Raw genomic sequence first — 16306 nt, forward strand, 5'->3', positions numbered from 1 at the left:
AGAACTTACTTTGTAAGATTTGGTTTTTTTAGACCAGAAAATAAATGTAAAATATTTCCTTAAAAATACATCACTTGGCCTTTGGAAATAGAATCATTTTTCTAAAAGTAGTTGGTTTGTAGAGAAAGTTTTTGAACTCCTGTTTTCTGACTCTGTAGTCTAGAATTTACTGCACCCTTGGGATTTCTTTGTAAAGTTTGAAATTATCATTAAAGCAAATCAAGAAATTGTTAGCTGCTATATTTTAGAGAGAGAAAATGAAGGTTCCAGCAGATGTCCTGAAAATTTAAAAAAAAAAAAAAACCTGACATATTAAACTAAACAGGACAATACCAAAGAATTTTTTGTTTATTTTAAAAATTAAATAAGAAAGCCAATGGGAATTACTTTTCTCATTTGTGTCTATGGTGTAAGTAGTAGAAACTCATTCTCTGAGAAGTAGGTTAGTGAAACACCACTCCTAGAATTGCAAGAGATATACTAGACTAGTTTTTCTTGTGCTCCAGGACCTAAATAGCACCTATCTTGATCATTAGTCTTTCAATGATTAGATTTTGAAATAATCTGTGAAGTTGTTTGCCTTGGCAGGAGTCAGAAAGTGATCATTAGTTCTATATTTTATTGCTTAAGGAAGTTCCCACTAAAGCTGGCTCGAATCTTTTTGTAATTTTTTTTCACTCAACAAATGTCCACCTTTCCTTCTTTCCTTCTCTTTGCCCCTCTCCATTGAGAAAGAAAGTAAAATAGGATCTTGTTACAGACAAGCAACACAAATTTTTGCATTGTCCATTCTCTCTTCATGCCATACCTCCTCCAATTCCATAATCTTAAGTCTATCATCTGTCTGGAGATGGAAAAGCATCAAGAGTCTTTTAAAAACTTTGGTCATTGTACTAAGCAGAGTTTTGAAGTTAGAACTATTTATAAGATTATTGTTATAACTTCTTCTCTTGGTTCTTACTTCCCTTTGCTGCATTGATTCGAGTCTTGGGTATCTCTGAAAACCATCCCTTTTTCTATTCTTTCACATTTATATGCTATAACTTTAGTCATATAATTGATGGGTATCTCTCATTTTTTTTCCCCGTTTTAAAGAATTGGTATACATAATTAATTGTCTGTTCTTAGAATATGTTTTGCTTAGAGCTAACCTTTCCCTTTGATGTATCTTCCTTATGACTCCTTCTCTTTTCTCCCATTTTCCTCCAGTTTCATGATTGAGTGAAATATATTTGTTTTCAGCTCTATGACTGTGTGTATTCTGTCATTTAGCTAGTTCTGATAAGAGTGAGGTTCATGGGCACTTCTATTTCTTCCTTCTTGTTTGCACAAGCTGCTAATTGCACACCCCAAAGACATGGGATAATTTTCTCTATTCTTCCTCTCCTTTGTCTATCTTCCCAACCTCATCCCTACTATCCTTTTTTTCCCTTTCCATTCTTCTAAGATTATCAAGTCATATAGAATTACTTTTTTTCAATTTAAAAAAAATTTTTTTTGGATTACTTTTGTCTTAGGGTTAATGTTGAGATTCTTAAGGGATGTTTGTATCTCTCCATATTAGAATGCAATTAGTTTATTCTTTTGTTAAGTATCTTATGATTTTCACTTGTTTACTTTTTTACATTTCTCTTCTGTGTTTGCACTTCAAAGTTTCTATGGAGCATTGGTCTTTCATCAGAAAAATTTGAAAGTCTTCTTTTTTGATTAAAAACCATTTTTCTCTTGTATGATATTCTTTGATTTGCCATAAGTTATTTCTAATTGAAAGTGTATGATGTACAACAGGATGATTTCAGAAAGGCCTGGAGAGACTTACACGAACTGATGCTGAGTGAAATGAGCAGGACCAGGAGATCATTATATACTTCAACAACAATATTATATGATGACCAGTTTTGATGGACCTGGCCATCCTCAGCAACGAGATCAACCAAATCATTTCTAATGGAGCAGTAATGAACTGAACCAGCTATGCTCAGAGAAAAAACTCTGGGAGATGACTAAAAACCATTACATTGAATTCCCAATCCCTATATTTATGCCCACCCACATTTTTGATTTCCTTCACAAGCTAATTGTACAATATTTCAAAGTCTGATTCTTTTTGTACAGCAAAATAACGTTTTGGTCATGTATACTTATTGTGTATCTAATTTATATTTTAATGTATTTAACATCTACTGGTCATCCTGCCATCTAGGGGAGGGGCTGGGGGGGGTAAGAGGTGAAAAATTGGAACAAGAGGTTTGGCAATTGTTAATGCTGTAAAGTTACCCATGCATATATCCTGTAAATAAAAGGCTATTAAATTAAAAAAAAAAAAGTGTATGGTATAGTGAATCATACACTGAAATTGGAATCCATAAGGGCTTGAATTCAAATACAACTTTAGATACTTAGTATCTGGGTTATTCTGTCAAATCACTTAAATCTTCTTTGCTTCAGAGTCCTCATCTGAAAAAATAAGAGAGATTTTAAAGCATTTCACAAATTTGAACATTACATAAATGCTAGTTGCTGCTGCTACTATTGTTCCTGCTATAAGCTAATATGCTTTCCCATTTTGAATTTAAATTCCAAACTCTACTTTTTTATTGTAATGGCTGTTGAATCTTCTGTGATCAGGACTGTGGCTTCTTAGCACTTGGATTTTTTCTGCCTGTTTGCAGCATTTTAATTATAGTATTTTGGGAAATTTTCATTTTGGAGCGTTTTTCAGTAGGGTCCTTGTAGAGCCCATTTGACCTTTGCCCAATTCTGAGAGATCTGGGCAGTTTTCATTTATGTTCTTAAAATATATTAATCTAGTCCCCTTTTTTTGGTCATTCTTTGCTATTTACCTGCATTACATTTTCTTCTATTTTTTTTTTCAGTCTTTTAAAAAATATTTCTTATAATTTCATTGATTTAGTACTTTTGGTCTATTTTAGCTTTTAGGGAATTCATTGCTTGGGGAAAATTTTGTACTTCTTTTGCAAGCTTTCCGTTCCAATTTTTACTTTCCTTTCCAATTCTTTCTTCTTGGCTTTCATTTATTTATTTTTTTCTTTTAGTATTTTGTTTTTCCCAGTTAACACTTAAAACAAAATTTTAAAATATTTGTTTTTAAAACTTTGAGTTCTAGATTCTCTCCCTTCTCCCTCCCCAAACCCCCCCATTAAGAAAAGCACATGTGATGTTTATGCTAAACATTTCCATAAAAGTGTTGAAAGGAAAGAGATTTCCCCCCCCCAAAAACAAACAAACAAACAAACAAACAACAGGAAAAAGTGTTTTTTTGTTTTGTTTTGTTTTTTAAGTATGCTTTAATCTGTCTTCAGACACAATCAGTTCTTTCTTTGGGTATGGATAGTATTTTCTTCCATAAGTCCCTCAGACCAGTCTTAGTTCATTGTATTGCTGAGAATAGCAAAGTCATTCATAGCATAGCTTTCATATCTTTTATAAATTTTTTTCTCTGACACTCTTCATTTTATTACATGCCTGAAATGCTCATTTTCCTCTTCTCTGACTTCTGATTTTACTGATTTCCTTTGAGTTACAACTAAAATTCAACTTCTATAGGAAACTTTTCCCATCTCTTCTTAATTCTAGTATTTTCTTTTTAATTATTTCCTGTTTCCAGGAGGGCAGGGGCTGTCTTTTGCCTCTTTTTATATTCCTGGAAGTTAGCATGTCTCATATTAAGCAGTTATAAAAGTTTATTGATGGCCTGATTCATTTATGAATCACATTTTAAAATATTTCTTTTTCTTACTTCATATTTTCCAGGAATCATAGTTGTATCCAAGCGATATTTTCCTTTGAAATTTTGCCTTGATATTTTGTATTCATTCTCCTTTTCTAGGTTTTTGGTCTCAAGCATCTTAGAGCCCACTGTATAATAGATTTTTATGTTGAAATTCTTTTTTTGTTTAATTATTCTTATATAAATCACTTCCATTTCTTGGATCTCAATTTCCTCATCTATAAGGCAGGTAGGTAGCTCAGTGGATAAGGGCACTGTATCTAGATTCAAGTTTTGAGTTCAAATTCAACAGTAGATATTTACTTGCTTAGTGAGTGACCCTGGGCAAGTTTACTTAACCTCTGTTTTTTTCCCCCCAGTTTTAACAATGAGAATAATAATATTATGTACCTTCCAGATTGTTTGTGAGGAAAAGTTGAGGTATTTATAAGGTACATTGTAAATCTTAAAAGTACTGTGTAAAATACTGGCTGTTGTCATTATTTTTATTAAAAGGTTAAGGTCTGACAGTAAAAAAGAAAGAATACAGTCTGAAATAAAAATTGAATAGTTTAAAATACATGTATGTATATTGTAAGCCAATAAGAAGAATCCCATTCTATATTACATTATTAATTTTTTCTTCAATAAATAATTGAAAATCCGAATTACCAAGTACAAATACATTGAATCAAAATAAGTAAACTTTTATTCTATTTAATCAGAAAACAGTCCATATCTTCCATATTTTTAATCTTCCATAACCAGTTCTGCTCAGTCCCAATGAGAATAATTCTAAGTTACATGATTTTGCCTTTTTATGATTCTATGAGTATCATAGAGATAATATAAGATTATAAACTAGACTAGACTTTTTTTTTTTTTTTTTTTTTTTTTTGAGTTTTGGGGACTTCCAGATTAGAAAACTTCTCTGCCAGTGCTGGTTAGTGTTTTAAAGAGTTATCTAGAACATTGATAACTAAGTGAAGTAGTAAATTACAGCCATTATGTAGATGAGATTTGAACCAAAAATTGCTTGAGGCCAGCCTTTTCTTCTAACAGCAAATTGTGAAAACATGCATATTCACAAGTTTGATCACATGATTATAAAACAGATGGTATACTTTTATTGGCTAATAGAAAAATCCTGTTGCTGTGGTTAGGCAACTGAGCATCTCTTTTTACAAATTGATTTATACTCAAACATGGCATTTATGGTACTTTGGAAACAATTTGATGATGAATTGAGAAACTGCATGAACACTGAGCTTAATCAGACATGATATAATGATTTTGGTGTTCATAGAGTGATTACAACTGATTTTGGTATTCATGTAGAGTGATTACAATATGTAATCACTCTACATGAACACCAAAATCATTATAAACCTGATCCTAATAGTTTTGAGTTGCATAAAAAGTGATTTATGTAATATACATGATACATGTATATTACATAAAAATGGTCTATATGAAATATAGAAAATACATAAAAATATAATGTTCCAAACATTTACATGCTTGTCATCAAAGAGAAAAAATATATTTAACACTCGACTTAAGCCACTATTTATTCCTTGTACAATCTTTACACATGCCCACAGAGTTCGTGAACCATTAAGCTAGGTCGCGCTGTTTCTCAGAGTTCTTTAACAATTTAAAAAAACTGATGTGTTAAGTTAAACCATGTTGTCATCTATACCCTTCCTTTGTATAGAAGACTGCATTTTTATATCTCTTCTTTGGGGCTGTTTGGTTATATTAGTTTCATGATACTTGGCTTCTTTTTTCTTGTTTCCTTTTGCATTGTTGATCTCTTTATGTGTGCATTGTTTTCCTTGTTTTGCTTACTTGACTTTGTACCAGTCCTGTGAATCATTAGACATCTATTATAATAGTAGCAGATCTCAATTTACTCTCCTCAAACTTGGATAAATCTTCCATAAAATTAGATAAGAAAGAAGTTATGGAGTTGAATAGAATTTTAGGAAAATTAGATATGATAGTCATCTGAAGATTACTAAATGGTAATAGAAAAAATAAACATTCTCAGCTGTGCACAGCATCTTCATAAAAACTGGCCACATATTAGGATATTAAAAAAAATCACAGACAAATGTAGAAATGCAGAAATACTAAATCCATCTTAGGCTGTGTATTGAAAGAGGAAAAAACTCAGAAGTGAAAGCAAGTATGTAGCTCTGCCCCAGGAGCTGAGTAACAGTCTCACTCTTAGCTATTAATAATTGAGAATGAAGCCTGCAGTGAAATAATTAGGGAGAAATCTCAGACCAAAGGGGTGCTACAGTTCTTTCACTTTGTACCTGCAGAACTTCCCAGTTGTGACACGTTAAATGAGTACAGCAGTAGTCATCTTCAAACCATGGACAAGACATTGTAGTTCCTTAGACAAATTCAAATTGGTAATTTGCAAAACTCTGATTAAAAGCACATCAGTAAATTTTTGACCTGGATTTTAGAAACACTGAAAGTTTTCAGTTTCTACCTTTTCCCTTTGTTAATAACTTCCTAACCATTCTTTTATAGCCCAACTCACGTTTCCATTAAACTGACCTTAATTATATGTCAGTGTCCTCAGACCTCATATGGTACTTATTTGTTGCTCTCTGACGCTTAATTTTTATGTATTACTTTGTATTATACTCATCTAAGTTTTTTCTTACCTTTGTCTCTAACTATAAATTTGGTGTCTTATGTGTTTAAACTTTGTATCACTTCCCAACACCTTGCACAGTTCTGTTGACACAATAGATTGTTATTTACTTGTTTTGAGTTGTTTCCTGTTCTTTGTGATTCCTTTTGGAAATTTTCTTAGCAAAGGTTAGAGTGATTTGCCATTTCCTTCACCAGCTCATTTTGTAGGTGAGGAACTGAGGCAAACGGGGTTAAGTGACTTACCCAAAGACAAATAGCCTAGTAAGTATCAAGAGACTACTTTTGCTCATGTCCTCCTACCTCCAGGCCCAGTTCTCTGTCTACTGTGCCACCTACTACTTCCAACACATTATATACTAAATGTTTGATTGAGTTGAAGTCAACATATTTGCTTCATAGTATTTAGTATATTTCTCATTCCTGAATTTGTCAAATTTCACATTTGAGAACACCTTTTAGAGTTTGATTCTATTATTGTATGAATACTGTATAATGTACTATCAAATATCTAGTATGTAATAATTATAGTGATAATCACATATTCAAGGGAATGCTGTATAAGAAATACTCTGAGAAAGCTTTTCTTGTTTTGCTGAACTCTGACCCAAATCAGGTTCCAGTCAAGGTTAGCATTGGTTGAAGAAAAAAAACCAAAATGATACTTTGGGGGAATCAACTTTGGGAATTAATGGCAGCAGCTCTTCTTGTCTTTTAGATATGGGATTCTTTGTACTTTGTTTATAATTTATAATTAATTGTATTAGCAAGCATACAATTTTGTATTATGTCATTAAAATTTATTAAGCAGAGTTCTTTGTTTTCTTTAGAAAATGTGCCAGAGGAACTTCGAGAGCCATTTTACACAGATCAATATGACCAAGAGCACATCAAGCCACCTGTTGTGAATTTGCTACTATCAGCAGAACTTTATTGTCGTGCTGGGAGTCTTATTCTCAAGAGTGATGCTGCAAAACCACTTTTGGGCCATGATGCTGTAATCCAGGCTTTAGCACAGAAGGGCCTCTATGTTACCGACCAAGAGAAATTGGTAACAGAGCGAGATCTACACAAAAAACCTATACAAATGGTGAGTGTTTTAAATGGTGTGATTACATTTATTTAACACGTATTCTTTTCAACACACAGTACAAATTTAATGATCACTTTTTTTTTTTTTTGTCAAATTGGACATTGATCGTTTTTGTCTAAAAGGGAAAAGGTAGGACCTGAAAACTTTGTGTTCTCAAAATGATTTAGGTTTTTCTCATTTTTGTAATCATTCCATATTCTCCTTATAAGTGAAGAGATAATATTGATAACATCTTTTGGGAGGCTTGTTCCCAATTACTAAACTATAAACAGTTATAGCTTAAAACTGAGTAAAACCATACCAATTTAAAAGTCTTTTTCCAGCCTTTTTTCTTGGATACAGGAGGATTGGGAGGGAGTCTTTATAGTTGCATGAGAATATGTACATAAGTTTGTCATGAAAGAAAGATGTAAGACTCTTTTACAGTATTAGTTACTTATCTAAATGATAAATTTAGTATCAGTTTCTATACATTTTGTGTACCTATATTTACATATAACATAATATATTTTTAATTGTTATGTTATAATGAGGGTATTCTATGTTGTAAATTATTACTCAGGAAAAGATAAAGGAATTACCAAAGATTTTTTCCCCAAAGATATCAGAATCCTATACTATTTCATTAAAATTAAAAATCAAGAAAATTTTGGAAGTAATTAAGAAATAAGACAAAATGGTTTCATAGAATGGTCAAATATTATTTTATATGTAGGCATGTCTACATAAAGGATTTTTTTAAAAAAATGATATTCTTTTATTAAACCAAGCCTAAAGGAAAATACAAGTAAATACTTTGTAAAAAAAAAAAAAACAGCAAAAGAAGTATGGATAACAATAACTTAGAAGTTGCTTGTCCAGTCTAAATATATTAGAATTAACTCAATTAATTACCTGTAGTCTTGATTATAAATACAAATATATATATATATATATATATAAAAATTAGATAGAGAAAAAGAACAAAAGTACTCCTCCCCCCAGAGTATAAGAAATGGGCTCACAACCTATCTCTAATGCATATTTTGTGATCCTGAATATTGACTGATAGACTTTCCAAAGACTGGAAAGTGAAGTATAATTTCGATGATAGAGCAGTGAGATATTATTTAATATTTAGAAATAATATTATTTAATATTTAGAAATGTCTGTAAATATGGAATTTAAAAAAGTGATACTCTTTGATCAGAACAATCTAAAGGAGAATACAAATAATTCATAAAAATAATTTTAATTATTTATAGTATTACTTATTACTAATTATTTATAGTCCTACTTACGGATGGAAAGGTACCTTACCAAGAGTTTCCTACATGAAGGAAATAGCAGATCTAGTCTCTTGAAAAATATCAAATAATAAGTAAGAAAGATTGAATATTCCAAAAGGTGCTTGGACTTAAAAAAATGATTAAGTGATTTTAAAGGTGTTATGGAACCAGAATGGAATTAAGGAAAACTAGGAAAGTTTAAACTTAACATAATGGAAAATAACTATGCATTCCTTTGCTGGTTTTGATGACAAATAAACTTATGAATAATCATTACTTTTTCATACTATTTTACCTTCCCATTGAGGAATCTCCCAGAGAGATTTGTATTGAATAATATTGATAATGAAATATATGAATGCTAATATTGGAGATCTTGAGGAAAAGTAGAATGGGCAGTCAGGAAGGCTTGGGGTAATGTCCTACCTCTGACAGGGCACTTCAATCTCTCCTAGATTTAGATTCATCACCTATAAAATGAGCGGTTGTTGGACTAATTGATTTGTTGGGATCTTTTGCTATAATGCTTATAGCAGGAATTTAAGCATTGGCTAGAAGTTGGATCACATGATTAGTAAGATTTTTTTTGAATTCTAATACAGCCCTCTGCTTTTTAAAGTTTTCATTGGGGACATCTAGTTGGTGTGGGGCAGTTAGTTGGTGTAATATATAAAGCACCAGTCCTGAAGTCAGGAGGACCTGAATTCAAATCTGCCTCCAGTCACTTAACACTTCCTGGCTGTGTGACCCTGGACAAGTTACTTAACCTCAGTTGCCTCAGCAAAAAAACAAACAAACCAAAAAAACCCCCAAAGTTTTCATTGGCTTGACCAATGTCTTTCCCTTCTTTAAACATTCTTAGAATGCTTTATAATTTTAAAAGACTAAAAGAATTATTTGTCTCTTTGCAGAAAGTCTAGAAGACTAAGAGCTTACTATGTTCCAAACACTATGCTAAACACTGACAATAGAGAAAGAGACAAAAGAAGGTCTCTCTAGGAGCTTAGAGTCTATTGGGAGAGACAACATATAAATAAATGCATACAAAGCAAGCTGTGTACAAGATAAATAGAAAATAATTACTAAGAGAAAGCACTAGAATTAAGAGGGTTTAAGGAAAGAGTTCCTGTAAAATGTAAGATTTTAGTTAGGACCTAAGGGAAGCCAGGGAGATCAGTAGTCAGAGCAAAGGAATTGAGAGCATTCCGGTCATGAGAGATAACCTGAAAGAATTCCCAGAGACGAGATGCTGTGTCTTGTGTGTAGATCAGCCAGAAGGTCATTGTCCCTGGGTTGAAGAGAGGCAGCATGTTGAGGAGGAAGGGGTAAGAAGGCTGGAAAGATAGAAGGGGCTAAGTTTGCATTTGGTCCTGGAGGCAGTAATAAATCACTGGAGTTTGTTGACTAAGAAGGGCAGGGGTGATGGGATCAGGTCAGGGAACTAAGAGAATGGTGTTGTACTCTACAGTAATCTGAAAGTTAAGAGAGCTAACTTCCGCATTACTGTAGAGTGCTAGGGAAGGTGTGAGGGGAAAGATCATGAGTTCAGAGTATGTGTGAGGTTAAAGTGTTTGTTGAACATCCAGTTCCAGATGTCTAATAGGCAGTTAGAGATGTGAAATTGGAGGAAATAGATTAGGATCAGATAAGAGAACTAATGAGATCCACAGGTGAAACTAGTATGGAGGAGAGGAGAAGAAGAGGAGAGGAACCGGGAGAAAAACTCTTAAGGGCCTACTACAGAGAGGTGGTCTGGAAGAGGATCCAGCAAAAGAGATAGAGATCTGATGGGTAGGAGGAGAACCTTCAGTGAAGGGTGTTCCATAAACCTAGAGAGAGGAAGTTTTCAAAAACCAGAGGGTGATCAATAGTTTGAGTCTTCAGAGTAGTCAAGAATAATGAGAATTGAAAAAAGGCCATTGGATATGTCAGTTAAGAGATTGTTGGTAACTTTGGAGAGAGTATGTGTGGTGGAATGATAAAGTTGGAAGCTAAATTATAAGAAATACAATATTAGGTTGATTTCTATTTGGATGAAAAATTAGAAATTTTCTAAGTTGGGAGGGGGAGAGTAAAAAGGTAGACTTACCTGAATTCAGGAAAAGAGGTATACTATTTCTCCCAAGAGTTTTGAAAACAATCAAAGGAACTGATCAGAATAATTGATTAGACCAGACCAGTTTTCAAGAAAACCATACTGGATTGCTTGAGATGTGTAATTGTGAGAAAACTCCATGCTTCAATCATTGGCTGACTGGGTTTCAGCATAACCTGGATCCTTGCTGAAGGGTCTCTAAGCAATAGAAAGAGGTGATCCAATTTCCCATCCTCACAAGGGGTAGGTTCAAATACTGCAATAAGGTTTTTTCCCAATTTCTACAATTGAAACTTCTCATAGGACAGAATTTAGGCTAGATCCATAGTTGAAAAGAAACTGTTAGTTCCAAGATGTGGGCCCACTTAATTCTCACAGTTAACCAATTACTATCCCAATCCCCTTAGTTCTCTAAGGAGAAAAGATTTGGCAATTGCATGAAGTCCAGCCTTGCTAAAACTAGTTTTTAGTTGTTTTAGGCAGAAAAAACCTGTTCAAGGATTGAGGGAAAGATAAAACTTCTTAGCATTTTTATTAATACTTTGGAAACTATCGTAGCAGTTGATACAGAGATATTACTTGAACCACGAAAATTCCTTTTATATTTACTAGGATCTTACTTTTTTCAATATTGTTTTCAAGGAAAACTTGGTATTAGAATGTCTGTACTTGGATCAAACTGAATTAATCAGGTACTAAGAAAAGGTTTCATTATTATGCAAAAATCTCCAAGGAATAATACTTCTAGAAAACACTATAATTACGAAGAGTAAAAGTTGAAGGTGAACTTAAGGAAAATGTTAAGTGTACCATGATGTAAGTAAGTGTAAATGTAGCACATTACTGATGAAGATTTATATATGAGATGTTATGTAAAAATTATCATTAAAAATGTATGCAGGGTAGGCATATATTAAGATTGAGGGAGAGAATGGAATAGATAGTATAAATGCCTCTTTGGTACAAGAATAAAATCTCCTGGGCCTTTTTTGGGGAAAATTTGGCTAAAGACATGGATAAAAAAAACATATAGATTGAAAAGGCATAGACAGGTTGTGGGGGAAGATTGTAAGAAGAGTGTCTTCATTAATGATATCCTAATCAAATACCTTATTAGTTTTCTTTATGGCTATCGAATTGAATTAGTACCATAAATTTTTGGTCATAATTTTCATTTTACCTATCTTTTTTCTTAAGCATATGAAATTCTTTGAAAGGAAACCTATGCTAATTTCATTGTGCTTTAATATAAAAAAAAAAAAAAACTTTTTAAAATTACCATTCTGAAAATGTCTTTTTTTATGTTATTTTAAAAAAATAAAATTGAGAACCATAATACATATATTTAACATTCTGGGATAGCTTATTGATAATTCAGTAATGTAATTCTCTTTTAGAATAAACTGCCTGAAAAGGTCTTTTTTTCCTTCCCCCTATCCAAAACTCTTCTCTCCTCCCAAATACCTTTCTTCCCTATGCTGGTTGGAAGATGTTAAAAGTTTCTAAGTTTCTCTTGGATAAGAGAAAGCATGTTCCTCCAAGTAAGATAATGTATTAATGATATTAATGAAGAAATCTTTATTTGCAAAACTGATTTTTCTCTATATAAAAAAATGTGGGGAAAATGAAGGTGGGAGAGAATATGCAGAAGAAACATCTATTTCTAATTTCATTTTTAAAAAAAAATCAGTATCACCTTTTTCTCATTCATTTTGTAATTGTTTTTAGTCACACCTTTTTGTTGGCCCATTTTGTCCTTAGGACCTATTGATTAAACTAATCCATCTTTTGTTCCATTCACCCTACCAGTAGATCTTGAGAGCTTCCAAACTGGTTTTCCAATTTCCATATTCCCCCAGTCCATTCTCTGTGTCTGTAAAATAGTCCTGACTAAGATCTTCTCTTGCTAAGAAAAAAAAAATTCTGCTATCTATCAAGTGTGTCTGTCAGTTGGAGAATGGCTAAAAAAAATTGTGCTATGTGAATTTAATAGAATATTATCTTGATGTAAGAAACAACAAACAAGCATGGAAAGAATCAGATAAACGAAGCCAAAGTGAAGTAAGCAGAGCGCCCCCCCCCCAAAAAAAAAAAAAAAAGTACAGATCTGACCATGAAGTTATTCTATTCAGTAAATTCTAGGGGATTTTTATCACCTCCATGATCAAATAAGAAATCTTTCATTTGGCATTGAAAGTTCGTCCTAACCTGGTCTTTCCTCCATTTCCAAGCTTCTTATACTTTACTCTCTCCCATATACTATGTTATTCAGAGACCCTGATTTTCTTGCTCTTCCTTGAAACTGACAATCCAGTTCTGGACATTTTCACTGGCTGTCTTCTATGCATGGAATTCTTTCCTTCCCTATCCTGTAGCTTGTCTTTCCTTGTTTTCTTCAGTCTCAGCTGAAATCCTGCCTTTTATAAGAATTCTTTTCTGCTCCCCCGAATATCTCCAATTTATGCTGTTTATCTTTATATATAATTGTTTGCATCTTGTCTCCCCCAATTAGACTTGTAAACACCTTGAGAACAAGTACTGTTTTGTTTTTCTGTATCTCAGCATGAGCATAGTCCATGTAATGTAGTAGGAGCTTAATAAATATTTGTTGGCAGATTACAAAACAATAAAAAAATGAATGTTGTAAAGTTTCAGAGAACAAACTTTGCCTCACAAAAGAAATATAAGAAAATACTTCCCCCTCTATTCCTTTGAACAAGTGTTTGGGGTGGGGATAAAGAGTCCATGGATGTAGAACATTACTTATAATATTACTTTGTTTTTCAGTGGATTGATCAGTTTTCCTTTACTCCTTCCTTCCTTCCCTCCCTTCTTCTTTCCTTCTGCTAGGAAAAAGTGGGAGATACAGAAGGAAATCTAGGATATATAAAAATAAAAGATCAATTTTTAAAAATCCCTTTTTTGAAAAAGACCATCAGCCATCTATTAGTAGAGGGACTCTTCAGTTGGAAATTCAAAGCCTTTCATTATCTGGCATGTTATAGTTATATGTGATATATCTATAATAATGTCATATTTTAGGTATCATTTTAAGAACTGTGGCAACTACTGTTTATTTGGTTATCCCTGTTCATATACTTGGAGTCTTGGACCCTCTTTTCCTCTTTCCTCTATCCCCTTGTTTAGTGAGTTAATGAGCTGCCAAATCATTGGCACTTTTACAATGACACCTCTTATGTCCTTTTCTTTTTCTCTACCCATATAGTCACAGTCCTATTTCAGGTAGTTACTGTCTCTTCTGGACTACCATGGTAATCAGTCAATTGATATTTATTAAGCACTATGTTATGTGTCCCAAACAACACCGTACTTGCACTGAGGATACAAGTGTAAAGAATGAAAAAATGTCTGCTTGCAAAAATGGTTTTGTCTTTTTTCAGATCCCATTTGGGATTTTCTTGACAAAGATACTAAAATGGTTTGTCAAAATCTGATTTTCCCACTTCAGACTAAATCTTTTTAAATGATCCTACTATGTTTTGAGAAACTACTTTGAAGAATATACTTTCCATCATAACTTTTTAAAGATCTTTAAGATTTTTAAAGTATATTCTTTAGTATTTTTTTTCTTTCAGATTTGTTATTCCAGAAAATATTTGAGAAGTCACTTCATGCTGTTTGCCTCCTTTTGCTTATGTGTAAAATGAGCTGGAAAAGGAAATGGGCACATCACTCCAATATCTTTGCCAAGAAAACTCCAAATTGGAGTCACAGAGAGTCAGATGTTATTGAAAAATGACTGAACAATAACAAAAATATAGATTCTCATATAAATAATTGTGGTAGGGAAAAATGTTTCATATAAGATTTTATGATTGCTTTTTTATTTGGGGGAAGATTGTGTGCTGCACTTGATAATGTATTGTGTTAGATAAGTAAAACTTGATATTATTATCATAGAGTCACAGAATTTTAGATCTAGAAGGGATCTTTAACCAAACCTCTCATATACATACAAATATATATATGGGGGATACAGAGATATAGCAGAATGTACCTGTAGAATAAGAAATGCTAATGAAAGTATTCTGGTTAGTTCTCTTAGATTACAAATTGCAGAGACAGATAACTTATTTATTTGTCCTAAGGGTAGTTGGAGATAAGTGATTTGCCCATTTACTGATAGGGCTAGGACATGAATCTAAGACTGTTACATCCCATTCCTTTGTTTCTGGTAACCATATTTCCTAAGGGAAAAAATATTTTGAAATAAGTAAATTGGATTCAGCACATCTACTTTGGAGTTAGAGTTTACTGCACAGCAAACATTCATTGCAGCTAGAGCTATTGTTGGTACATTGTATTTTCAACTGTCTTTACGTTTACAGAAAGTTACATAGTTGGTATCAGTTTTGATGATAGAACAGTGATTAAGTAAAAGCTATAAAGTTTTCTTGAATGATCTATAGACTAAATCTTATTCATATTTAAGAATCATTCTTTTGTAATTGTGGTATGTTTTAATGGTCCCAAGCTTTTCTCAGGAAAAAAAAGCCTTTATGATAATAATATTCTTTTATTATTATTATTATTATTTTTTATTTAATAGCCTTTTATTTACAGGTTATATGTATGGGTAACTTTACAGCATTGACAATTGCCAAACCTCTTGTTCCAATTTTTCCCCTCTTTACCCCCACCTCCTCCCCCAGATGGCAGGATGACCAGTAGATGTTAAATATATTAAAATATAAATTAGATACACAATAAGTATATATGACCAAACTGTTATTTTGCTGTACAAAAAGAATTGGACTCTGAAATATTGTACAATTAGCCTGTGAAGGAAATCCAAAATGCAGGTGGGAAAAAATATAGGGATTGGGAATTCAATGTAATGGTTTTTAGTCATCTCCCAGAGTTCTTTCACTGGGCGTAGCTGGTTCAGTTCATTACTGCTCTGACAATAATATTATTAACCTAATACTACATATGTGAAACATGTAATACCACAGTCTCCAAAGAATTAAAGTAGTTAGCCAAAAAACAACAGAGAGGCAGTGGGCCTGACAAGCCACCAATGAAGAATTGTATGATTGAAGTGATGTAAAAGATGTCATCAAATGGTAAGAGCAAGGATAACCAGTGGAAAAGCCTATTTTCTTCTTTTATATACTTGCTGTGTCCAGAAATCTAGAGGAAAGTCATTAGCACATTGCGTAGATCTTTTTGGGGAGAACATGCACAAGTTGAAGGAGAATGCACAAAGAGGTCATTGATCTCTATGTGTTTTGAAGTATTGTATAGAATAATTCATATTTGGAAGATTCTATGAGGTGACATCTCTGGATTTCCTCGACCTGGGTACATTTGATGTGAACTTAAGTCCTAGTTTCTTCAAATCATGTACTCTCTAACACCATGTTGTGTGTCAAAGGTATAAGAGAAATATTTAGTTTTAGAGAGGTCTAAGTTGATTGGTTGG

At 32.7% G+C, this 16306-nt stretch overlaps 1 protein-coding gene across 11 annotated transcripts in view; it reads left to right on the plus strand.

Annotated features, from left to right (window-relative positions):
• Positions 1-16306, plus strand: part of CAMSAP2 (calmodulin regulated spectrin associated protein family member 2) — a 141983-nt gene that overhangs the window by 23809 nt on the left and 101868 nt on the right. For 10 of the 11 annotated variants that reach the window (XR_004229318.1, XR_004229320.1, XR_004229319.1 and 7 more), the window contains exon 2: positions 7234-7493. Coding sequence is in view for 7 of the 11 variants with exons in the window: in XM_031937101.1 (XP_031792961.1) it covers positions 7234-7493 (260 nt within the window). In the remaining 4 variants the exon portion in view is untranslated. Of the gene's footprint in view, positions 1-7233; positions 7494-7618; positions 7626-16306 lie in introns of those variants that run through there. The other variant, XM_031937108.1, reaches the window with a different exon arrangement.

This window comes from Sarcophilus harrisii, chromosome 4, assembly GCF_902635505.1.
Source record: "Sarcophilus harrisii chromosome 4, mSarHar1.11, whole genome shotgun sequence".
Lineage (NCBI taxonomy): Eukaryota > Metazoa > Chordata > Mammalia > Dasyuromorphia > Dasyuridae > Sarcophilus > Sarcophilus harrisii.